The 25,470-nt window shown below is 48.7% G+C and overlaps 1 protein-coding gene across 4 annotated transcripts in view; it reads left to right on the top strand.

Annotated features, from left to right (window-relative positions):
* The window catches only part of fam171a2a (family with sequence similarity 171 member A2a), a 405,278-nt gene that overhangs the window by 123,148 nt on the left and 256,660 nt on the right, over positions 1 to 25,470 (top strand). For all 4 annotated transcript variants that reach the window (XR_015073442.1, XM_085966228.1, XM_085966229.1 and 1 more), the window contains exon 2: positions 4,879 to 5,106. Coding sequence is in view for 3 of the 4 variants with exons in the window: in XM_085966228.1 (XP_085822354.1) it covers positions 4,879 to 5,106 (228 nt within the window). In the remaining variant the exon portion in view is untranslated. The remainder of the gene's footprint in view (positions 1 to 4,878; positions 5,107 to 25,470) is intronic.

Here is a 25,470-nt window from a genome sequence, read left to right as displayed (position 1 = left end):
TCGATACAGATCAGCAGCTGATCGTCACATTGTAAGGCAGCATGTCACTGGTTAAAGGGGAGCGACTTGCATCAGTATAAAAGAAAGACTTGCATTTTTATAGCACCGTTCACAACCATAGGTTGTCCCAAAGCGCTTCACAGCCAATGAAGTACTTTCTGAAGTGGAGTCACTATCGTAATGTGGGAAACGCAGCAGCCAATCGCGTACAGCAAGCTCCCACAAACAGCAATCTGATAATGACCAGATAATCTGTTTTGGTGATGTTGATTGAGGGGCAAATATTGGCCAGGACACCGGGGATAACTTCCCTGCTCTTTTTCGAAATAGCACCAAGGGATCTTTTACGTCCACCTGAGAGAGTAGACGAGACCTCAGTTTAACATCTCATCCGAAAGACAGCACCTCCAGCAGTGCAGCGCTCCCTCAGCACTGCAGGCCGAGCTTTCTGTGCTCAAGTCCCTGGAGTGCGGGTTGAACCGACAACCTTCTGATGCAGAGGCGAGGGTGTTACCCACGGAGCCACGGCTGACACAGTAGAAGCGAGAGTTGCAAAGAGCTGTGAGGGATCCTCCTCCTCTTCCCCCATTTGTTGTTGAAAGGAACACTCTCTTTATAAAAGATTGTTTGGCTGACTTATTTAGTTTCATTTGTGGGCAAGCATAGAATGCAATGAGTTAAACACAACCTTGAACGATCATGATGAAAAAAAGCGATCCCACTTCTTTGGACCGTCAACTTTTGCCTGATTACGCTGCTGTGAAGCGCCTTGGGATGTTTTACTATGCTAAAGGCGCTATATAAATGCAAGTTGTTGTTATTGAGGAGAATTGCTGCCATTGTGCCTGCATAAAGTAGTCGCGCTCCTCACAGTAATTCAATGCGTGTGTGAGGAGCTTTGGGATGTTGGTGGCAGATGTTATGCAGCTCTTCATGAATTTCAGTCTTTTCTTTCTTTTGGCCAAACTAAAAACACTTTTTTTTTCCCATGAAGCTGCCATCGCATTTTTGTATATTTTTGTTGAGATGATGAGTTGCTGATTACCTCATCGGGGAGTTGTTTTTGCTGCAGTTACTGGGCCAGGACCGTGCAGAGGAGTTTCATTAAACATGTGCAGATTAAATGACAAGATCACCGAATTAATGAATGTTTCCCCTCTGATGTGAATTCGGCTCCCTGACCATTGGGTCTGTGACTCTTCCCAGCCCCGTTTCCCCCCACGTGATATTCTTTGTGTTCACTGTATACGTTCTTAAATAAAAACTACAGAACGAGATCTCTCAAAAAATGTGCAAATGGATCATGTTTCTTTCTTAATTGTCGGCATAGCAGGGTATCATGGGGAAAGAGCCAGGGAGTGGGACTAATGGGGTCTTCTCCTTCTTAGGCAGTCCCTTGGGAACCGAGGATGACTTGCTTCCACATTAAAAATGAGTTCTCAGGTGACTGATGAGTCCAATGCGGGACCTACAGTCTCTGTCACAGGTGGGGCAGACGGTGGTTGAAGGGACGGGTGGGTGGGGTGCTTGGGTTGACGTGCGCTCCTTGCGCTGCCTGCACTTGGCTTCCGCTTGCTCCCGGTGAAGAGACTCGAGGTGTTCGGCGCCTTCCCGGATGCTTCTCCTCCACTTTGTGCGGTTTTGGGCCAGGGATTCCCAGGTGTCGGTGGGGATGTTGCACTTTTTCAAGGAGGCTTTGAGGGTGTCCCTGAAGTGTTTCCTCTGCCCACCTGGGGCTCTCTTGCCGTGTCGGAGCTCCGAGTAGAGCGCTTGTTTTGGGAGTCGCATATCGGGCATGCAGACGATGTGACCCGTCCATCGGAGCTGATCGAGCGTGGTCAAAGCTTCGATGCTGGGGAGGTTGGCCTGAGCGAGAACACTGACATTGGTGCGCCTATCCTGCCAATTGATTTGCAGGATCCTGCGGAGGCAGCGTTGGTGGTACCCCTCCAGTGCTTTGAGGTGCCTGCTGTACATGGTCCAAGGGCTAATGGGGTAGCTTTCAAAGAGCCGGTACAGGCATGATGGGCCGAATGGCCTCCTTCTACACCGTATGGTTCTTTCGGTGCTCACTTGCAGGGAGATAAAGGGCACGATTTTCATTCAGGAGTCAGGTTGGAGGCGTGACTACAACTTTCGGGATTGTAGTCCCGCCTCCATCGAGATGCGGCCAATCCACGCGATCTTAACTTGATTGACCTTGTTGAGCCTGCCCAGTGGGCTCAGCAGGACAATTAAGGGCCGCCCAGCAAGAGGTGACGTCACAGACTGAAATTTCATCTGCCAAGACGTTTTGACAGATGAAATATCAGTGTTTCACAGCTGTTTGAAGCTGTCAAACACTGACAGTCTTGCTTCTAACATGAGTCCTTCTCCACAGACTCAGTTAGAAATCTCTCCTACACAGAAAGCTGCAGGCTGTCGCTTTTGACAGATCGCAGCCATTCTGCTTTCTGTGCCGATGAGATGAGGGACTCCCCGAACTTAAAGGAAGGAAGGCTGAAAAGGTAAGAAAATGTATGTAAAACTTATTAATCACTTTAGACACACCAAACACACTTACCTTTGCACTCATGCACACATCACTCACCTGAACACCGACATCTCGATCCCTCCAAGCCCTTCAACCCGACGGCCCGACTCCTCTAACTTGGCGTGGTTTGGAGCCGTCTGGAATCCCACACTTCAAGCTTTAAAATAGGGATTAGGCTAAAAACTGCCTGTTAACTACCTGTTAACAGGCAGTTAATTGGCACTAATCCCTTCCCGCCTCAGGTAGGCGGGTCCCAGTGTGGGGCGGGTACCCGCCTCCTGTGAAACTGGCATGGAGGCGGGTTGGGGGCGGGATTGTGTCGGGACCCCCGATTTCAGGATTTTAACCCCCCGCACGCCTCCAATCCCGCCTCCATGGCACACTGAAAATCGAGCCCAAAGAGTTAGCCTGGAAATTACTCGGTGCACGATCGAGGGGCTAACTGAGCATTACTTTAGGTTTTTGGAAGTCACTAAGCGTCCTTCATTTTACAGGTTCTTGCAGCTTCTCTGTAAAAGTGTAATTTAATGACAGGCCATTCAATACGTGGCAGAATCAAGACTCCTGACGGTCAGCTGTGAACTGCAACTAGGAGCCATTTAAGCAGCTGAGATATTGCTGGGGAGGCCCTGCAGGGCAGCTGTTAACGGGGCAAAACTGCTAAAGAATAGAACTCTGGAGGAAAGCCCAGTTTACCATCCAGCTCCTGGGAGCTCTAGTCCAAGGAGTCAGGGAGAGGAGGGAGGCAATTTCTGACACAGACCACAACCTCACTCTGCTATCCCTGAACCACAGGCGGTGGTGATAAAAAGCAGGTTAGACCCAGCGGCCATCGCAGTGATTGACTCAGATGCAGGAGCCTTGCAATGCACATCCCCCAAGGAGGTCCTAGGCCCTGAGAATCCCAAGCGATTGTCAGTGAAACTCCGCAGCTACCCTTTATGCTCACTCCTTCCCCAAGGGAATCGCTTCAAATGAATAGTTGGTTTTGTGTTGCACGTGTGAAACAAAGAACAAGGGCAAAGAGGTAGCACTGCACCAAAGTAATTTGGCAATATTCATACAGGATACTTGCCTTTATTAGCTGAGGCATAGAATACAAGAGCAGGGAGGTTATGCTTGAACTGTATAAAACACTAGTTAGGCCGCAGCTAGAATACTGCGTGCAGTTCTGGTCACCACATTACAGCAAGGATGTGATTGTACTAGAGGGGGTGCAGAGGAGATTTACGAGGATGCTGCCTGGGCTGGGGAATTTTAGATACGAGGAAAGATTGGATAGGCTGGGTTTAGTTTTCTTTGGAACAGAGGAGGCTGAGGGGAGACTTGATTGAGGTGTATAAAATTATGAGGGGCCTAGATAGAGTGGATAGGAAGGACCTATTTCCCTTAGCAGAAGGGTCAATAACCAGGGGGCATAGGTTTAAAGTAATTGGTAGGAGGTTTAGAGGGAAGTTGAGGGGAAATTTTTTCACCCAGAGGGTGGTGGAGGTCTGGAACTCACTGCCTGAAAGGGTGGTAGAGGCAGAAACCCTGAACACATTTAAAAAGTACTTGGATATGCACTTGAAGTGCCGTAACCTACAAGGCTATGGACCAAGAGCTGGAAAGTGGGATTAGGCTGGAGAGCTCTTTGTCAGCCAGCACAGACAAGATGGGCCGAATGGCCTCCTCCTGTGCCGTAAATTTCTATGATTCTATGATTCATGCGCCACATAAATGACTTGAGCATTGTGCGGAGTACTTATTTGTCATTGTTTAAACTAAAAAGAGCCCCATAAGATGGGGATAGATAGTATTTGAGGAACTGAGCATGAAAATGTAGGCAAAGGAGGTTTGGGGATGCTTGCTCTGCAGATTGGGTGTGTAGCTATGTAATAGCTTTGGTACACATTGGTGTCTGGTGTATCAGTCCTCCTTACAGGTTCAGCAGATAATTCTTCACCATCCTGTTCTTCCACCTACAACACGAGGCGCCTTTGCAAGGCAAAGTTATGGAGCTGGTCGCAGATGACAATTATTCGTGTAATCCTGAGGTTTGTGCACTGCAATGTGGCCCTCCCTCCTGATTCATTGAGACATCTGGAGTGCTGCTTTAAGATTTGATGTTCTATGTTAATTCCAGTTCTAGCATGAGCTTCATTATACCTTTGTTCTGTTTTCTGTCCATAACTGGTACAAGAGTGTCCTGAGCTATGGCTGCAGAGGATAGCAGAACTCCCATGTAATTCAATGTGGACCTCCAGCTTGAAATACTCCCTTAATGTTCACTTGCGCTGAATGTAAACTATACTTTAATTGTAGGATAATATTAACGTGCCTTTTATCCTCTCTTTTTTCCCCAGAGGTGTCTATAAAAGTGCAAGTCTTTGATAACTGTGACTTCTCGCCTCTGGCGGAGGCTGCGGTAGATGTTTACACAAACCAGTCCTGGTCGGCCACAGGAACCACCAACAAGGATGGAGTGGCGTTAATCAAGCTACAGTACCGCCTGGGAACACGGCTGATCGTCAGTGCTGCAAAATATGGCTTTGTGACAAATTCCGCTCCGTGGCACGCCAACAAGACACCACGTAAGTGAAACACTCAGGGCAGGATTTTCATTGGGCCGTGGAGGTGGGAGGGGGGTTATAATCCTGAAATCGGGTGTCCCAAACCCATCCCGCCCCCAACCCGCCTCCATGCCAGTTTCAAAGGAGGCGGGTACCCGCCCCGCACTGGGACCCGCCTCCCCGAGGCAGGAAGAGGATTAGTGCCAATTAACTGCCTGTTAACGGGTAGTTAACAGGCAGTTTTTAGCCTAATCCCTATTTTTAATGTTGAAGTGTGGGATTCCCAACAGCTCCAAACCACGCCAAGTTAGCAAGGCGGACCGTCGGGCTGAAGGGCTTGGAGGGTTCGAGGTGTCCAGTGTTCAGATGAGTGATGGGTGCATGAGTGCAGAGGTAAGTGTGTTTGGTGTGTGTAAAGTGTTTAAATAAGTTTTACTTACCTTTACAGCCTTCCTTCCTTCAGGTCTCGGGAGTCCCTCATCTCACCGGCACAGAAAGCAGAATGGCCGCGAGCTGTCAAAAATTGCAGCATTCAGCTTTCTGTTCCGGGGAGATCTCTAAATCATCCTGACAGGAAGGAATTAACCTGGAGTACAGATTGTCAGTGTTTGACAGCTTCAAACAGCTGTCAAACACTGATATTTCATCTGTCAAAAGGTCTTGACAGATGAAATGTCAATCTGTGACGTCACCTGTTGCTGGGCGGGCTCAACAAGGTCAATCAAGTCTAAATCGCATGGGTTGGCTAGAACTCGATGGAGGTGGGACTACAACCCCGAATGTCGTAGTCCTGCCTCCTACCCGACTCTTCAATGAAAATCCAGCCCACAGTGTCTGCAAAATTCTCCTTAAAATTTTTTGAGTTTTTAAAAAAATGCATACTATTTGCTGGCAAAGGAAACTTCTTATAGACAGAAAATCGTGTGGGGACGCTCATTGAGCTCTTCATCTGTGCTGGCAGTGGTTCAGGCTGTCTGTCAGGGGCCACGCATTGGTGAAATCCACCCATAAATTGACTATCTGTCTGAGAGGGGCCACTAGGGTTATGCATCTTGGCAATGGAAATTTTAGTAAGGAACATTCTTCTAAGGTAAAGTTAAAGGAGCATTGTTACATTATCCTGGTTGAGGAAGGGGCAGGCTCATATCCTGGAGAAACTCAAGATAGCCTGTGCTGAAACTTGCCCTAACGGTGTTTATATCACTTCCTGTGTGTGAACTATAATCACGTGGTTTTCGTGGGGTATCTATAGATTGTTAAAAATCTTCCAGGGAGGTCTGCAGTTCCTGTCCATTAACCTCACTTCCTTCTATCACAATTTACCACGGTAAATTACTAGTGTTACAATGTCCCCGTTCACTTTTGCTATGTTAACTATCGCAATGTAGTTGTGGGTTAGGGCTGGATTTTCTCAATGGGGAGCTTTTGGGGGCGGGACTCCCACTTGTCGGGTTTTAGTCCCGCCTCCATCGACTTGTGGCCAATCCACGCTATTTTCCCTTGATTGACCTGGTTAAGCCCACCCAGCAGACTCAGCAGGCCAGTTAAGGGAAAGCCGGTTGCTGGTGACGTCAGCGAGTGACGTTTCATCTGTCAAGAGCTTTTGACAGATGAATGTCAACGTTTGACGGCTCTGTGAAGCTGTCAAACACTGACAATCTGTCCTCTAAGTTGAGCCCTTCCACTCAGGCTCAGTTAGAGATCTCTCCTGAGCAGAAAGCAGAAGGCTGCAGCTTTTGACAGTTCAGCGGCCATTCTGCTTTCTGTGCTGGTGAGATGAGGGACTCCCGAGACCTGAAGGGAGGAAGCCTGCAGGAAGAAGTAAAGGTAAGTAAAAACTTATAAAACACTTTACACTCACCTCACACACTTACCTCTCCACACTTGCACTCATCACTCACCTGCACACCGGACATTTCGACCCCTCCGACCCCCGCAGACCGACGGCCTGCCTCGCTGATCCTGGCGCGGTTCGGAGCCGTCGGGAAGCCCACACTTCAGGGCTGAAAATAGGGATCCTCCAAAAAACTGCCTGTTAACTACCTGTTAACAGGCAATTAATTGGCACTGTGGTAAACCACGTTCACTATCGTATCACTGTTAGTAGTTAGCACTGTTCACCACTGTTCGTTATAACTGTATCACTGACCACTATTGTATCACGGTACGAGGTCGCCTCTTGCCACACTGCTATACCTGGGATGACCACTGCCGACTCCGCCTTGGCTCCACCCACCAGGCCAGGTATAAAGGTGAGCGACTGGCTGGTATTCCTCCTGCTTGGATCGGATCACCCACGAGAGTGGGCTCTGTTATTTAGTCAATAAAAACCTTTAGTCACCTTCGTAACTCTTCGCCTTTTATTGGAGGAATTGATAGGTATATCAATTTTATTGACTAAATTTAATGATGTCCGACAACGAGTCACAACCGGCGGAGGAGCCACCAGCGCAGCTCCCAGGAGCACAGCCACACCAGCCAGCTTGGCTGCGAGCCCTCAGACCGCCGTACCTGGACCTGAACCCACGAGCAGCAAACTCAGCCGCAGACTTTAAACACTGGCTGGTCTGCTTCGAATCATACCTGAGAGAATCCAGCGTCCCTCAGGCATCCAAACTAAGTGTCCTGCAGGCACAACTGAGCCCGAGAGTATACACTCTCATCGAGGACATGACTACCTACGAGACCGCCATCAACCTGCTGAAACAGAAGTACCGGACCCCGGTAAACTACATGTACGCTAGGCACCTCCTAAGATCACGGCCGCAACAGCCAGGAGAATCAGTAGCCGAATTCTCACAGGCGCTATATGCACTCGCCAGGAACTGTGAGTTTAAATCGGTGTCGGCAGCCGAAAATACTGAAGATAATATCCGCGACGCATTCCTGAAAGGCCTACGGTCCGAGTACTCACGGCAAAGACTGCTGGAAGCTAAAGACCTCAGCATGGAAAAAGCTGAAGCCCTCGCTATCTCCCTGGAAGTGGCCCACCAAGATCAGGAAGCATTCACCAGGTACTGCTCGCGACCCTGGGACTCGGGCCCGACCCCTACCACAGCACCCTTCCCAGCGCCGCCCCCGGGACCTACCTCTGCGTCGGCGTCCCGGACCCGACCGGCCCCGCCATCGGGCATCCGCGATCGGGCCGCCGGCTGTTTTTTTTGTGGCCAGGAGAAGCACCCGAGGTCGCGCTGCCCAGCCAAGAACTCCATATGTAAAACCTGCCTGAAGAAAGGCCACTTCTCCAAGGCCTGCAGGAGCGGATCCTCAGAGGCCAGCAGTGCCGCATGTGAACTATGGGGGCGGCCATCTTCGTTTAGGGCAACTGAGGCCAGCATCCCCACACATGAGTCATGGGGGCGGCCATCTTTGTTTAGGGCAACTGAGGCCAGCATCCCCACACATGAGTCATGGGGGCGGCCATCTTTGTTTAGGGCAACTGAGGCCAGCATCCCCACACATGAGTCATGGGGGCGGCCATCTTTGATTAAGGCAACCGACCCCAATAGTGCCTCATGGGGCCCTACCTCGTGGGAGACGCCATTTTACTCACCACGCCCGACCGCCTCGCCCGCAGATGACAACGACTCGCTCAGCTACACACTAGCTTCCGTCACCCTGGACCAAGCCCGCCCGCACCATCTGTCCAAGTCAATGATGGACATCAAAGTGAACGGCCACGCCACGACCTGCCTGTTCGACAGCGGAAGCACGGAGAGCTTCATCCACCCAGACACGGTGAGCCACTACTCCCTCTCTGTCCTACCAACGCGCAGCCGAATCTCGATGGCATCGAGGTCCCACGCCACGGACATCAGCGGCTACTGTGTCGTGACCCTGTCGGTTAAGGGCACGGAGTATAAAAACTTTAAACTCCTCGTCCTCCCCCATCTCTGCGCTGCCGTCCTACTAGGGCTGGACTTCCAATCCCACCTCCAAAGCGTAACCCTAGCATACGGTGGACCCCTCCCCCCACTCACAGTCAACAACCAGCAAACGTTAAACCGCCCACCGTGTAACACCTGCAGCCTCTCCACCCTCAAGGTCCCGCCACCCTCTCTGTTTGCTAACCTTACCCCTGACTGCAAACCCGTCGCTACCAAAAGCAGGCGGTATAGCGCCGGGGACAGAGCCTTCATTAGCTCTGAGGTGCGGCGCCTCCTGAAAGAGGGCATTATCGAGGGGAGCAGCAGCCCCTGGCGTGCCCAGGTCGTAGTCGTAAAGACCGGCGATAAAAACCGCCTGGTCATCGACTACAGCCAGACCATAAACAGATATACCCAGCTGGACGCATACCCCCTCCCCCGCATATCTGACATGGTCAATCAGATTGCACAGTATAAAGTATTCTCGACCATCGACCTGAAGTCGGCCTACCACCAACTCCCTATCCACCCTGAGGACCGCCAGTATACCGCCTTCGAGGCGAATGGGCGCCTATACCACTTCCTTAGGGTCCCCTTCGGTGTCACTAATGGGGTCTCGGTCTTCCAAAGGGAGATGGACCAGATGGTTGACCGGAACGAACTGCAGGCTACATTCCCCTACCTAGATAACGTCACTATCTGCGGCCGCGACCGGCAGGAACATGACGCGAATCTGGAGAAATTCCTCCGTACGGCCCAACGGCTGAACCTCACCTACAATAAGGAGAAATGCGTGTTTAACACCACGCGCCTTGCCATCCTCGGCTGCGTAGTGGAGAACGGAATCATCGGCCCCGACCCAGAAAGAATGCGCCCCCTCATGGAGCTACCCCTCCCCCACTGCCCTAAAGCACTTAGGAGAACCCTGGGGCTTTTCGCCTACTATGCCCAATGGGTACCCAATTACGCGGACAAAGCCAGACCCCTCCTGAAAGCCACTTCCTTCCCCCTCACGGAGGAGGCGTGCGCGGCCTTCTCCCTCATTAAGGGAGACATAGCCAAGGCCACGATGCACGCAGTGGACGAGTCCATCCCCTTTCAGGTGGAGAGCGACGCATCCGACTTCGCCTTAGCCGCCACCCTAAACCAGGAGGGGAGGCCAGTGGCCTTCTTCTCAAGGACCCTACAGGGCCCCGAGATCCGACATTCGTCGGTCGAGAAAGAGGCCCAGGCGATCGTGGAGGCAGTACGGCGCTGGAGGCACTACCTGGCAGGCAAACGATTTACCCTCCTCACCGACCAGCGTTCGGTGGCTTTCATGTTTAATAACAAGCTGAAGGGCAAAATCAAGAATGACAAGATTTTGAGATGGAGAATCGAGCTCTCCACCTACGATTATGAGATCTTGTACCGGCCAGGCAAGCTGAACGAATCCCCTGATGCCCTTTCACGAATGACATGCGCCAGCGCGCATATCGATAGGCTTCAGACCCTCCACGACCAGCTCTGCCACCCCGGAGTCACCAGACTCTACCATTTCATTAAGGCCCGCAACCTGACCTACTCCATCGAGGAGGTCAGGACCATGACCAGGAACTGCCAGACCTGTGCGGAGTGCAAACCGCACTTCTATAGGCCGGACCGAGCAAGCCTGATCAAGGCCACCCGCCCCTTCGAGCGCCTGAGCATCGACTTTAAGGGGCCCCTCCCGTCCTCTGACCGTAATGTGTACTTCCTCAACATCGTTGATGAGTACTCCCGTTTCCCCTTTGCCTTCCCCTGCCCCGACATGACCAGTAGCACGGTCATTAAGTGCCTGAATGCCCTCTTCGCCTTGTTCGGGTTCCCGAACTATATACACAGCGACCGGGGCTCCTCCTTCATGAGCGAGGAACTCCGGCAATTCCTCCTAGAGAGAGGTATTGCAGCAAGCAGGACCACCAGCTACAACCCCAGAGGTAACGGTCAGGTGGAAAGAGAGAACGCGACGGTATGGAAGGCCGTCCTCTTAGCCTTAAAGTCTAAGGGCCTCCCAACCTCCCGCTGGCAAGAAGTCCTCCCGACAGCGCTGCACTCCATCCGGTCATTACTTTGCACGGCCACTAACACCACCCCCCATGAACGAATGTTCGTTTTCCCCAGGAAGTCGACTACGGGAACCACTCTACCAACCTGGCTGACCGCCCCGGGGCCGGTCTGGCTGCGGAAACACGTGAGGACCCATAAAACGGACCCCCTGGTCGAGAGGGTGAACCTCCTGCACGCCAACCCCCAGTACGCCTACGTGGCGTACCCAGACGGGCGGGAGGACACTGTCTCCCTACGAGACCTCGCACCCTCAGCCGATCCGGAAACACCGCCACCACCCCCCCCAACCTCAGTCCAGGTAGACGGCATGCCGGAACCCCACGAGCCCTCGCCGACCACGCAAACACCAGCATCAACACCGGATAAGGCACCAGCACCGGATAAGGCAACACCACCGCTGCGGCGATCGGAGAGGCTTACGAAGCCTCCGGACAGACTGACCTACCAGAATTGGTAGTACACTTCACCCCGCCGGACTTAATTCTAAACAAGGGGTGAATGTGGTAAACCACGTTCACTATCGTATCACTGTTAGTAGTTAGCACTGTTCACCACTGTTCGTTATAACTGTATCACTGACCACTATTGTATCACGGTACGAGGTCGCCTCTTGCCACACTGCTATACCTGGGATGACCACTGCCGACTCCGCCTTGGCTCCACCCACCAGGCCAGGTATAAAGGTGAGCGACTGGCTGGTATTCCTCCTGCTTGGATCGGATCACCCACGAGAGTGGGCTCTGTTATTTAGTCAATAAAAACCTTTAGTCACCTTCGTAACTCTTCGCCTTTTATTGGAGGAATTGATAGGCACTAATCCCCTTCCCGCCTCAGAGAGGCGACTCCCAACACGGGTCGGGTACCCGCCTCCTGGGAAGATGGCACGGAGGTGCGTTGGGGGCGGGATGGGTACCCGCCCCCAGATTCTGCCATTTTCCCGGCAGTCCCGCCTCCTTACCTGCCTCCCCAGGAGCAAAATTGCCCGCTAAGTGGCTCTGTGGAGTGAGTTTCTGAAGTCAATCTCCCAACTCTGTCGTTATCTTGTATAAAAAAAAACATATTCAAGAACTGACAGTGGGCAATGCCACAGACAGTTTGCTAGTGTTTAATAATTTATTTGACCAGACTTTTTATTTTTTGCTTTACATTCAATAGCACCATCATGTCAACAACTGCATCATTGCTCATCACTGTTTAAAAATGTAGCGATTTTACCAGGATGACACTGCCCCTTTAAGGCATATTGTTGAGGCAGACGAGAGGGAAGGTTTTCCCTTCCATCTAATCCACCCTGGTTGAGAGTGCAATGTGAGGCAGTTTAAAGGCAGCTCTTCCTTATATTTAACCCATGCTCTACCTGGCCTGAGTGTACTTGATACTGATACAGTCCGAAGAAATATCAACAAAACTTAAATTTTTCTGCAAAAATACTGTATGTGAAATTTGGTTTGCTAACAGATTCGTTTTTGGATGTACTGGATTTTGTAAATCTGGAGCAATGACTTACAGGAGACATCAGTAAAGACACTGGGGACGGGGTGGAGGGGGGGGATATTTCTTGGACTGGGAGGCAAAACGGACAGTATAGCATCAGTTGGCTCTTGATGAATTTGTGGTAGAACTGCATCGGTGGCTTCTGAAGGGCAATTAGGGATGGGCAATAAATGCTGGCCTTGCCAGCGACGCCCACACCCAATTAAAAACAAATTTAAAAAAAAGAACTGCTGTTGTCATTGTGGAGTAAACCAATTGCCCAATGTGCAGCACTTACAAGAAGTGTGAAACCAGGATTTAGGCTGCCTCAGTTCAGGGCACTCTCACCTCCGTGGTACAAAATTGTAGTTTTGATCCCCACAACAAGACCTGAGCCAATACTTTGGTAGTTGAGATGCTAAATCACAGGAGCGATACTGTGACCCCACATTCCCTGCAGGGAGCTGCACTTGACAGGAACGTAGGTCGAGGAAGAGCGGGATTGCAGACTCCCCCCTAGCAGGCAATGATGACTATGCTGACGCCATTTCAGAATGAATAACTTAGAAAAGAAAAGAAATTTTGAAGGTGCTGTCTTCAGTTTCAGAGAGGGAGAAGGGCAAGAACAGTTTTATTTCAGTCTTGATTATCTTTTCGATGTGAATTGAGTCCTCCCAATGAGTTTTTGACAAACGAAGAAGGTCTGTTGAACAATTTTTTGGTAAAGACTGTGCCTTTTTGCCACATCATATGAGTTGCACTGAATTATAGCTTTTAATACAGTCTGATGATTCTGATGAAAGCATGAATTGCTTGACCTTGTTTTGCTGTGGGTCATGACTTCACCAGAACCCTTTGATTGTGTCAGTAACGCCCCTCAACCAACAGCTATACAACAATTAAACACCAACAGGTATAAAAGAAACTTAGTCACTGACCCTTTCCGTACATAACGCTTCTTACAGTAGTGTTTGCACAGAACCTGCATACCTCTGGATTTCCCTGAATAACGCTTTAACTCCAGATTTACACATTAAAGTCTAAAGAGAAATGGAAAATATTGGATTACCAGCTGTGATTTTTATCCAGATGAATTTCTCTCTGAAGTGAAAGCTCAAGTATTTATGCCCTATGTAAATGATGTGGCTGCGCTGGGGATTTTGGTTGAGCAGTGCACGCATTCTATCAGACGTCTATTCCGCCTTTGAATATGTAAATCTCAGAATGACCTTGTTTGGTGTCTGGTAGAGGACGTTGCATGGAATAAGGATCCTCATTCCATTTAATTCAACGTGAGTGAAAAGTGGATTTGGAGCGGTTTACTGGGTTTGTGCCAAGAGTCACGGGGTTTGGTGGTGAGATGCAGGTCAGAGGTCTTCAAGTGCCGAGACCAAATGTACTTTTAGGTCTCGATTTTCCAAGCCCCGAGGAGGCGGGTTTGGAGGCGGGAGTGGTGGGAAAATTGCAGAATGGGGGGGGCAGGAACCCATCCCACCCCCAACCCGCCTCCGTGCCAATGTCCCAGGAGGCGGGTCCCCGCCCCGTGCTGGGAGCCGCCTCCCCGAGGCGGGAAGGGGATTAGTGCCAATTAACTGCTTGTTAACAGGTTGTTAACAGGCAGTTTTTTGCCTAATCCCTATTTTTAGCCCTGAAGTGTGGGCTTTCCGACGGCTCCGAACCGCGCCAAGTTAGCGAGGCGGACCGTCGGTCTGCAGGGGTTGGAGGGGTCGAGATGTCCGTTGTGCAGGTGAGTGATGGGTGCATGTGTGCAGAGGTAAGTGTGTGAGGTGTGTGTAAAGTGTTTTAATAAGTTTTACTTACCTTTACTTTCTCCTGCAGGCTTCCTTCCTTCAGTTCTCGGGAGACCCTGAGCTCACCGGCACAGAAAGCAGAATGGCCGCTGAACTGTCAAAAGCTGCAGCCTCTGCTTTCTGGTCTGGAGAGCTCTCTAACTGAGTCTGAGTGGAAGGACTCAAGTTAGAAGACAGATTGTCAGCGTTTGACAGCTTCACAGAGCTGTCAAACGCTGATTTATCATCTGTCAAAAGCTCTTGACAGATGAAATGTCAATCGCTGACGTCACCAGAAACCAGGTGTCCCTTAATTGGCCTGCTGAGCCCGCTGGGCGGGCTTAACAAGGTCAATCAAGGGAAAGTAGCGTGGGTTGGCCACAAGTCGATGGAGGCGGGACTACAACCTAAAAAGTGGGAGTCCCGCCTCCAAAAGCTCCCCATTGACAAAATTGAGCCCTTAGTTTTTCAAAGGAAACCTATGTTTGGATGATCATTTCCAAGACAGTGTCATAGAAAACCCGTGGTACTGAATGGTACAGACACAAAGCACAAGCACGTGGACCAAATAATATGAGAAAAAGTCCAATCTTCTTCACTAAATCCTTTCTTTGTGAATACTAAAAAAATGTGCCATTAACTTTTTCCGTGACTTCACAAAAGGAATGACCTCGGAAGGTCAAAGTTAACCAAATATTGATGGTGCTGTGAATAGATTACGAGTAGATTATTGACATACATGAAGCATTACCTCTCAAATCTCAGAAGCCGCCATTTAAAATTGCCACTGCACCCCCAAAAGTAATCCATTTGTGTAAAATGCTTTTGAGACGTTTCAACAGTGGCAGACATTTAAGGGGATATTTCAGAATATACAGATTATATACATTCCAACGAGAAAGAAAAATTCCAAGGGGAGGGCCCACCATCCGTGGTTAACTACAAAGGTTAAAGGTAGTATCAAACTTAAAGAAAAAGCATATAATTGTGCAAAGATGGGTGGCAGATCAGAAGATGGGACGGAATATAAAAAACAGCAAAGAATGACTAAAAGATTAATAAGGAGAGAAAAATTAGAGTATAAGAGAAAGCTAGCTCGAAATATAAAAATGGATCGTAAGAGTTTCTATAGAAATTTAAAAAAGAAAAGAGTTAACAAAGTGAGCGTTGGTCCTATAAAAAGTGAGTCTGGGGAATTAATAATGGAAAATAAGGAGATGACAGTTGAATTGAACAGGTATTTTGCATCGGTCTTCACTATAGAGGATACAAGTAACATCCCAGAAATAGCTGTAAATCAGGAATTGGAAGGGAGGGAGGAACTCAAGAAAATTACAATCACCAGAGAAGTGGTACTGAGCAAATTGTTGGAGCTGCGGGCTGACAAGTCCCTGGGTCCTGATGGACTTCATCCTAGGGGCTTGAAAGAAGAGGCTAGTGAGATAGTTGATGCGTTGGTTTTAATTTTCCAAAATTCTCTAGATTTGGGGAAGGTTCCATTAGATTGGAAAATAGCGAATGTAACTCCTTTAATTAAAAAGGAAGGGAGACAGAAAGCAGGAAACTACAGGCCAGTTAGCTTAACATCTGTCATAGTGAAGATGTTAGAAGTTATTATTAGAGACATTATAGCAGGGCAATTAGAAAAGTTCAAGGTAATCAGGCAGAGTCAACATGGTTTTGTGAAAGGGAAATCATGTTTAACCAATTTATTGGAGTTCTTTGAGGAAGTAACATGTGCTGTGGTAAAAGGGGAACCGGTAGATGTACTGTACTTCGATTTCCAGAAGGCATTTGATATGATGCCACATCAAAGGTTATTACAGAAAATGAAGGCTCATGGTATAGGGGGTAACATATTGGGCCAGAAATTCCAGGCCAGAAGCGTGAGTGCGGTCGGCTTACTCATGCTTCTGGCCGTTGGAAATGCCGGCGTTCAGCATGAACAGCGCATGCGGGGAACGCCGGCATTTCCAGACCTCGAGCGCGTGCGACTGCACAGGCAGCGCTTGCGCAGTGAACTTCGTGGATTTCATTCATGAAATCCGTGAGGTTAAGTCCTTAGAAGTTACACTGAAAAAAAGCAAGTGTAAAGTGGTTCATTGGCTGCGGAGGAAGATATATTTTATCGTGGAGCTTTTGAAATGCAATATTTTTGTTTGGGAAAGGGAGGGAAGTTATTTTAAGAAATTTTAAGTAAGTTTTAAAGTTAAAATTTTTTTTTTTTTTAAAGGGTTTTCAGAACGGTAGGTAGAAGGAGCAATTGTGGCTGTGTGAATGGAATGTGAGAATGAGTTATGTATGTATGTCCACATATATTCCTTTACGTATATGTATGTATTTTTTATATTCCTTTACTATGAATGTATGTTTTTAATTATGATTTTCCAATAAGTTACTTTCTCTGAAAGTCATAATTAAATAATACATTCATACACATAAGTAAAGGAATATATACATAACACGCAAAGGAATATATACAGACATACATACTTTCAGAAGCTCCACGATAAGAAATATCTTCCTCCGCAGCCTCTGTAGCAACTGTACCCATGCTTTTTTCATGTGTAAGTTGTAATGACTGGACCTCACTGAAAGCATTAATGAAAGCGGCGAATTATACTGCGCACGCGCTGCCTGTGCAGTCGCACGCGTTCTGCCTCTGAACCCCTTCGTTCAGAGGACAGGAAATGCCGGTTTTCCCCACATGCACTGTGCATGCTGAAAACCGGCATTTCATCCGGCCAGATGCGTAAGTACCCCGACTGTACTAGCGCATTTGGAAGGGAATTATTGGGCCAACATTTTACATGTCAATAAAATAAAAAATTTAACACTTGCACGACTTGCCCCCTCGCATCTGCGACTGAGGGTCCAAGGAGGTGCATTGCACAAGAGGTCATCATCGCACGTATCCTCACACTGTTCCCTTTGGGGAACTGTATGAAGTGGTGGAAGGATTTATGGCCGTGATTAACGCTCATTCCGTGACCGTAACCATCTTTGAACCAGCCATTAGGGTGGTTAGTCCTATGGCGGGAGGGTTTTACGGGCTCCCACAACCCATCTGAGGGGGGGGGGCCACCAACACCCACGGACGCAAGTATCCCGCTGGATGTCCACCCAGAATTTAAAGTTGGAGCTCCGACTCCACTTGCCGGGACTGTCTGGAGTGGGGTTCAAAACCCTACTCCTTCTGGCCCAACGGCGGGGATGCTTACTGCTACGCAAAAGGCCCACTCCGCACAAAAGGTGACACCCATACGTTTCCTGCGCCTTTTCCCTCCCCGTGACTGGAGCCCTATGCTGCCATTTCACGTAGCTAATCGGATTGGGCGTTTGTCATAGCGGTAGGATCCCCGCCGCTGGGCCAGATCAGGGTAGGGTTTCGAACCCCGCTCCAGACAGTCCCGGCAAGTGGAGTCGGAGCTCCGGCTCTAAATTCTGGGTTGACATCCAGTGGGATATTTGCGTCCGTGGGTGTGGGTGGCCCCCCCTCCTTGTATAGCTTGTGGGAGCCCGTAAAACCCTCCTGCCATAGGACTAACCGCCCTAATGGCTGGTTCAAAGATGGTTACGGTCACGGAATGAGCGTTAATCACGGCCATAAATCCTTCCACCACTTCATACAGTTCCCCAAAGGGAACAGTGTGAAGACACGTATGACGACGACATTGCTAAATAAATAAATGGAATTTAAAAAATTCTTTTAGGGCTTTTAAAAGTCTTTAAATTGCTTTAATTCTCTTTAAAACTACTTCAGATTACTCAAAATAATGTAAACATTTAAAAAAGTTTATAAAAGTTACCAAAATCTTCAAAAAACTTCCAAAAACCTATTTAAACTGCTGCTTTGCATGTAAAACAGCAAAGCAGCTTGACAGAAACATTGGGGGCGTGTCCAGTGAAACTGAGACCTCAAGGGGCGTGTCTCACTTACACTGCACGCTCCTGGGTCCGCGCTGGCTGCACTCCTGGGTGGCGTGACGTCATACGCTGCCCGGGAATGTGCTTTCAATTTCTCCAAGTTCAGGCATCCCAGAAGCTGATCGGCAGGAGCGCGGGGTAAGTGCAAATACGGGGCTTGCACGCGCTGCAAGCCCCGTTCTGGAATTTCTGGCCCATTGGCATGGATAAAAGATTGGCTAGCTAACAGGAAACTTGAGTAGGCATAAATGGGTCAGTTTCTGGTTGGCAATATGTAATGAGTGGTGTGCCACAGGGATCAGTGCTGGGGCCTCAATTTTTTTACAATTTATATAAATTACTTGGATGAAGGGACCGAAGGTATGGTCGCTAAATTTGCTGATGACACAAAGATAGGTAGGAAAGTAAATTGTGAAGCAGGCATAAGGAGGCTACAAAGGGATATAGATAGGTTAAGTGAGTGGGCAAAGATCTGGCAAATGGAATATAATGTGGGAAAATGTGAAATTGTCCATTTTGGCAGGAAGAATAAAAAAGAAGCATATTATCTAAATGGTGAGAGATTGCAGAGCTCTGAGATGCAGAGGGATCTGGGTGTCCTAGTGCATGAATCGCAAAAGGTTAGTATGCAGGTACAGCAAGTAATTAGGAAAGCTAATAGAATGTTATTGTTTATTGCGAGGAGAATTGAATACAAAAGTAGGGAGGTTATGCTTCAGTTATACAGGGCATTGGTGAGACCACATCTGAAGTACTGTGTACAGTATTGATCTCCTTATTTAAGGAAGGATGTAAATGCGTTGGAAGCAGTTCAGAGAAGGTTTACTAGACTAATACCTGGAATGGGCGGGTTGTCTTATGAGGAAAGGTTGGACAGGCTAGGCTTGTATCCGCTGGAGTTTAGAAAAGTAAGGTGACTTGATTGAAACATACGGGGGAAAAATGTGGTTGCTTTGCGCCTCCCGTTAGCGCCCTAAGAGGGCGCTAACGGGGCACACAGCAACCAGCGCCCGGGCGCGGCGCTGCCAACGCCTTCCTCGAAATTCAGTGGGAGGTTAGCAGCAGCACTAACTGTTAAGCGCCCTGCGGCGCTGAGTCGCACGTGCCCCAGCCGCGATCTTCGGTAGCACCCCCTGACTTACCGCCGGACGCTATGTCCAACAGGGTCAGGGGGGCTTACATGCAGCCGGGGAGGCGCTATTTAAAGGCGAGGTGCCAGGCAGCCATTTTTGTTGCTGGGCGCCTGCCAGCACCTGCCTCCGTTACCCGTCCCCGCCCTCCTGACCCGCCCCCTGCAGAGTGCCGGCTGTGCTCCGAGAGCCCAGCACGTCTCTTGAGTGCCAGGCTCTTTTGCCAGCACTCCGATCCCCGGTGGCCCAGCTGGGCCCCAGGTCATGCTGTGCAAGGCCCCTCCCCTTTAAGAAGAGGAAGAAGGCCTGCAATACCGCGGTGCTACGTGCCACAGCGTGTGGCGCTGTGACACGTAACGCCACGATATTCACTCGCAGCGCCCCAAGAGGGAGGCGGGGCGCTCCTAGTAGCACCCCACTTCCCTCTTGGGGCACTACCACTCAATTTCGGCCGCGGGGGCGCTAATTTTTTCTAGGCGCTTGTAGTGTCCGTGTGTTGATAGAGACACTGAAGACAGGAGTTGGTTCATAGGTGTTTATTAAGCAAAGTCTGGAGGGGTACTGACGGATATAACACAATATACAGGCTTATATAGCCCGAGTGGCCATTACCGGCATTACAGCACATATGGAGCTCTTAAAGGCACATACACTACAATTCCTCCCCTTTTAGCTAACTAGTACATCATATTTTAAGTAATTATTAATTACATGTTATAAGAAAAATAATATATACATTGCTGTAGTTAATTAATTATAAGTCAGTCTCTCTGGAGGCTTCCTGACTCGGTCCGGATAACGCCTCGGTGGTGTAGTAGTTTCTGGTGGTGTAGTAGGTTCTTTTGGCAAGGCTGATTCGGCTTGAATGCCAGTGTCGGGTTCATTGGGTTCCAGTATAACCGGATCGGAGGTAGATATGGGTATCTCTACTTCATCGTTTGGCGTATAGATTTGTGGTGTAGGTTGTCCCTTTTCGGATGACTCTATGATTTGGTCAGTATGGCGCCTTATTATGCTTTCTCTGATGTCCACGGTATACATCAGTGGTCCTAGTCATGTGCAGATAGTTCCAGGCTGCCATTTCTCGGTACGGTAGTCCCGAGCCAAAACTTGTTGACCTATCTGGAAGGTTCTAGTTGGCCTTTCATTCATGCCTTGAAACTGCCGGTTCTCCACGTCCCTTCTGATGCTGGGCTTGACCAAATCCAGCCGGCATCTTAGGTTTCTATTGAAGAACATCATGGCGGGAGTTTGGTTGGTAACCATATGTGTTGCATTCCTGTATGCGAACAAGAAGTTATCCACCTTGTGCTGAAGTTTTATGTCTTCATTACCCATGGCCTTTATGGCTTTCTTGAAGGTCTGGACAAACCTTTCAGCCAATCCACTGGTGCGGGATGGTATGGGGCGGACGTGTAGTGCTTAACCCCATTGTTTTTTAAGAACTTCCTGAATTCTTCGGACACAAATTGCGGTCCATTATCAGAACAGATCTGTTCCGGCAGCCCATTCCTGGCAAATATGGTCCTTAATACTGTGATGGTTTTTTCCGTGGTGATGGAGGACATCTTTATTACCTCCGGCCACTTGGAGTGTGCATCAACCGCGATTAAGAACATTGAGTCCATAAATGGACCAGCAAAGTCGATATGTACCCTTTGCCAGGGAGATGAGGGCCACTCCCATGGATGTAGAGGGGCTTAGGGTGGAGCGTTTTGGACCTTCTGGCATCCTAGGCAGCTCTTGGTCATTTCTTCGATGTCTCCATCGATACCTGGCCACCATACAAACGCTCTGGCTAGGTTCTTCATTTTCACTCCACCCAGATGCCCCTCGTGTAGCTCCTTTAGCACTTTATCCTGGAGTTTGGGTGGAATCACCACTCTGGATCCACACATCAAGGTTCCTCGGCACACTGACAGCTGTTCTCTTCTTTGCGAGAATGCTGGCAACAGTGGTTCGCCATGTGCTGGCCATCCCTTCACCGTTAAGTCGTAGACTCTTGAGAGACTCGGGTCATTTCTCGTTTCCTTTTCAATGGCAGAATTTGTTACTGGTAGACATTCCACTATGGTTGAGTGGAACATCTCCACTGGGTCTACTGTAGGTGCCTCTTCTACCGTTGGCAACGGTAGGCGCGATAAACCGTCAGCATTCCCATGCTGTTTTGATCCTTTATATTCTATGTTGTATTGGTGTGCCCCTAGAAAAAGGGACCACCTCTGTAGCCTTTGCGCTGTCATAATGGGAACACCCTTTTTAGGGTTGAATATGGAGATGAGGGGTTGATGGTCAGTCAACAAGGTAAATTTTTGTCCGTATAGGTAATGGTTGAATTTCTTCACTCCCCATACCAGGCTGAGTGCTTCCCTGTCGATTTGGGCATAGTTACGCTCAGCTGAGTTCAATGAGCGTGACGCAAAAGCTATTGGCCGTTCCGAGCCATCAGGGAATTTATGCGATAATACTGCTCCTATGCCGTAAGGGGATGCATCGCACGCCAGTCTGATTGGCAGTGATGGGTTGTAATGAGCCAAAACTTCTTTGGATGTGATTAAGTCTTTGCATTTATGGAAGGCACGTTTGCAGTCTTCGTTCCATTTCCAAATTACTCCTGTTTATAGCAGTTCATTAAGAGGATGTAGAAGAGTTGATAAGTTCGGTAAAAATTTATGATAGTAATTTATTAATCCCAGGAACGACCTTAATTGTGAAACATTTTCAGGTGCTGGGGCTTTTATGACTGCTTCAATTTTCTCAGGTGACTTATGCAACCCTTCCTTATTTATTATGTGGCCACAATATGATATTTGATTTCGGAAAAATTCGCACTTGGGGCGATTTGCTCGTAGGCCCCGTTCTCTCAGCCTAGTGAGCACCTGCTCCAAATTGGCAAGGTGCTTGTTGTTGTTTTCTCCTGTTACAAGGATGTCGTCTAGGTAGCATTGAGTCCCCGGAATCCCTTGGAGGACTTGCTCCATAGCTCTTTGCCAGATAGCTGGAGCTGATGCTACTCCAAAAACCAGTCGATTGTACTGGTACAGGCCTTTGTGCGTGTTTATCGTGAGGTACTTTTTAGAGGCCTCCTCAACCTCCATCTGTAGATATGCCTGTGCCAAGTCAATTTTGGTGAAACTTTTCCCTCCGGATAGTGAGGCGAAAATATCTTCTATCCTCGGAAGAGGATACTGTACCATGTGAAGGACCGGGTTTACAGTCACCTTGAAGTCTCCACAGATGCGAATTTTTCTCTGTTCTTCAGATTTATCATCATTCAATGCTTTTTTCATGACTGGAACGATGGGTGTTGCCCACTCGCTCCAATCTATTTTGGATAATACGCCTGCCTTTTCCAAATTCTCCAGCTCTGCCTCGACTGCTGGACGAATTGCGTATGGCACCGGTCTTGCCTTAAAAAATTTGAATTGCTGCATCTTCCACTTTTATTGAGGCGGTGATGCCTTTCAAGGTTCCTAGTTTCTCTTGAAACACTTCTTTGGCGTTGGCCAAGATGTCTTTTAATCGTTCAGGTATGATGTCATCATTGTTTTTTTTCTTACTGGTCACCGTCAGTGCCTGAATGGAGTGCCAGTCTAAACGTATCTTTCTGATCCATTCACGTCCCAACAACGGTGGACCACCATCTTGTAGAATGTATAAATACAACTTTTGTATTTCTTTGCCGTTGTATACAACAGGCACCCTTATTTTTCCTTTGGGGTATACTTTCTGCCCCGTATATGTTTTTAAGATAATGGATGTGTCTTTTAGAGGTATATGCGAAAATAGCCTCTCGTAATCCCGTCGATTTATTACGGTTAGAGCTGATCCTGTATCTAGCTCCATATTAATTGGGGACCCTGCTATCGTGAGGGTAACCCAAATGGTTTGGTAATCATCTTTGGCAAGTACATTATGTAATTTGAGACAGCTTAGTCTCTTGTTTTCGGAGTCGCTATCGCTCTTCTGGTCTTCAGAGCTACTGTCCGTCAACATTTGTACCTTCCTGTACTTTCCTTTATTGATTTTTTTTTTTCTGTCTGTGGATTTATTTTGTCCAGATCGGCATACCCGTGCAATGAGTCCAATCTTTCTGCGTTGCCTGCATGCTTTGTCCTTGAACCAGCAGTCCCTCTGGTTATGGGTGGATCTGCCGCAGCAATAACATATTTCGAAACCCTGTGTCATTTCATGGGTGCCAAAGTCCTGTGTCTTTTGTTGTATCTCTGCAGCTCCTCTTGCTGCTGCTTCGTATGATACAGCCATACTGAAAGCTTTGTCCAACGTTAAATCCTTTTCAGAAAGCAGCCTTTTTTGTGATCCTTCACTTAAGAGACCGCAAATGAATTTGTCTCAAAGATAATCTGATAGTCCTGCCCCGAATTGGCAATACTTTGATAGCTTTCTCAATTCGGCTAGGTAATCAGCGTTACTTTCATACTTGTGTTGATTTCTCTTGAAGAATTTGAATCGTTCCGCTATTAGCAGCGGTGTTGGGCTTAAGTGCTCCTGCAGGGTATCAACAATTTCTTTAAAATTCTTGTCCTTTGGTTTGGCTGGAGTGATTAAATTTTGTAACAGCCCGTATGCCTTTGCGCCCATTAGGTTCAGTAGTACTGAAGCTTTTCTTTCATCTTCTATTCCATTTGCAGTGCAATATACCTCTACTCTTTCCACGTATGTGGTCCAATCTTCTACTTCGCCATCAAAAGCATCAATATTGCCAGACTTAGGCATTTCAGAAAAGATATGGCGCTTCCCGCACTTTTCTTTCTTTTCTGCAGCAAAGATATGGCGCTTCCCGCGCTTTCCCGCCGCTGCTGCCGATAACAACGCTGTTTCCCGCGGTTTCCGTTCTTCTTTCTTTTTATTTATTTACAGTTAGAGACTCGTTCCCGCCGGACTTTTTCTCCAGGTCTGAACGCTGACCTGCTTGCCGCGCCGGCCATCTCCCGAGTGCTCCCTCCCAGTCCGTTATTGCTTGCCTCCGATTTCGCTGCCTGTCTCAGCTGTAGAGCCAGCCGCTGGAGCCCCAGCCTGACGCCCAGGAAGGATTAGCACAGTACCTGCCACCAGCTTGGCCAGCTGGTGAAACCACAGCTTCTCTCACGTTCTTGAGTCTTCTGGATGCCCGAGGAATCGATGTCCTTGAGGTGCTGCCGAATTGCAGGTAAGTCCGTTTCCACTTCGTCGCCACTGTAGTGTCCGTGTGTTGATAGAGACACTGAAGACAGGAGCTGGTTCATAGGTGTTTATTAAGCAAAGTCTGGAGGGGTACTAACGGATATAACACAATATACAGGCTTATATAGCCCGAGTGGCCATTACCGGCATTACAGCACATATGGGGCTCTTAAAGGCACATACACTACAGCGCCAGAAGTAGCGCCCTGGCAAAGTTAGTGCCCCAAAGGGGACGCGACTCAATTTCTCCCCTATAAGATCCTGAGTCTTGACAGGGTGGATGTGGAGAGAATCTAGAACTAGGGGTCACTGTTTAAAAATAAGGGGTCACCCATTTAAGACAGAGATGAGGAGAAATATTTTCTCAGAGGGTCGTGAGTCTTTGGAACTCTCTTCCTCAGAGGGCGGTGGAAGCAGTCTTTGAATATTTTTAAGGCAGAGGTAGATAGATTCTTGCTAAGCAAGGGGGTGAAAGGTTCTTGATAAGCAAGGGGGTGAAAGGTTATCGGTGGTAGGCGAGAATGTGGAGTAATCAGATCAGCCATGATCTTATTGAATGGCGGAGCAGGCTCAAGGGGCCGAGTGGCCGACTCCTGCTCCTAATCGGTATGTATGGCATACTACTGAGTTCCAGATTGAATCTTCTTGCTACAAGGAGCACAGAGCTGAGGCGCCAAGTGCAGCGGAGGCCATGCCCGTATTACCAGAGGCTCAGAGACAGATTGTCCAACTGTTCTCTTAGCTGCACATGGTACTTGGCCCAGAAAGGAACAGACGATGGAGCAAAGCGAGAAAACAAGCCAAGCAGCGAATGCTTCGGGCAGGGTTTTCATTGGGCCGTGGAGGCAGGATTGGAGGCGTGTGGGGGGATAAAATCTTGAAATCGGGGGTCCCGACCCCATCCCGCCCCCAACCCGCCTCCATGCC

The sequence above is a fragment of the Somniosus microcephalus genome, chromosome 24, assembly GCF_052327205.1.
Source record: "Somniosus microcephalus isolate GS21.2 chromosome 24, FLI_Smic_1.0, whole genome shotgun sequence".
NCBI lineage: Eukaryota > Metazoa > Chordata > Chondrichthyes > Squaliformes > Somniosidae > Somniosus > Somniosus microcephalus.
Note: the sequence above shows the minus strand (reverse complement) of the source record. Positions and strands in the feature narration are given on the sequence as shown.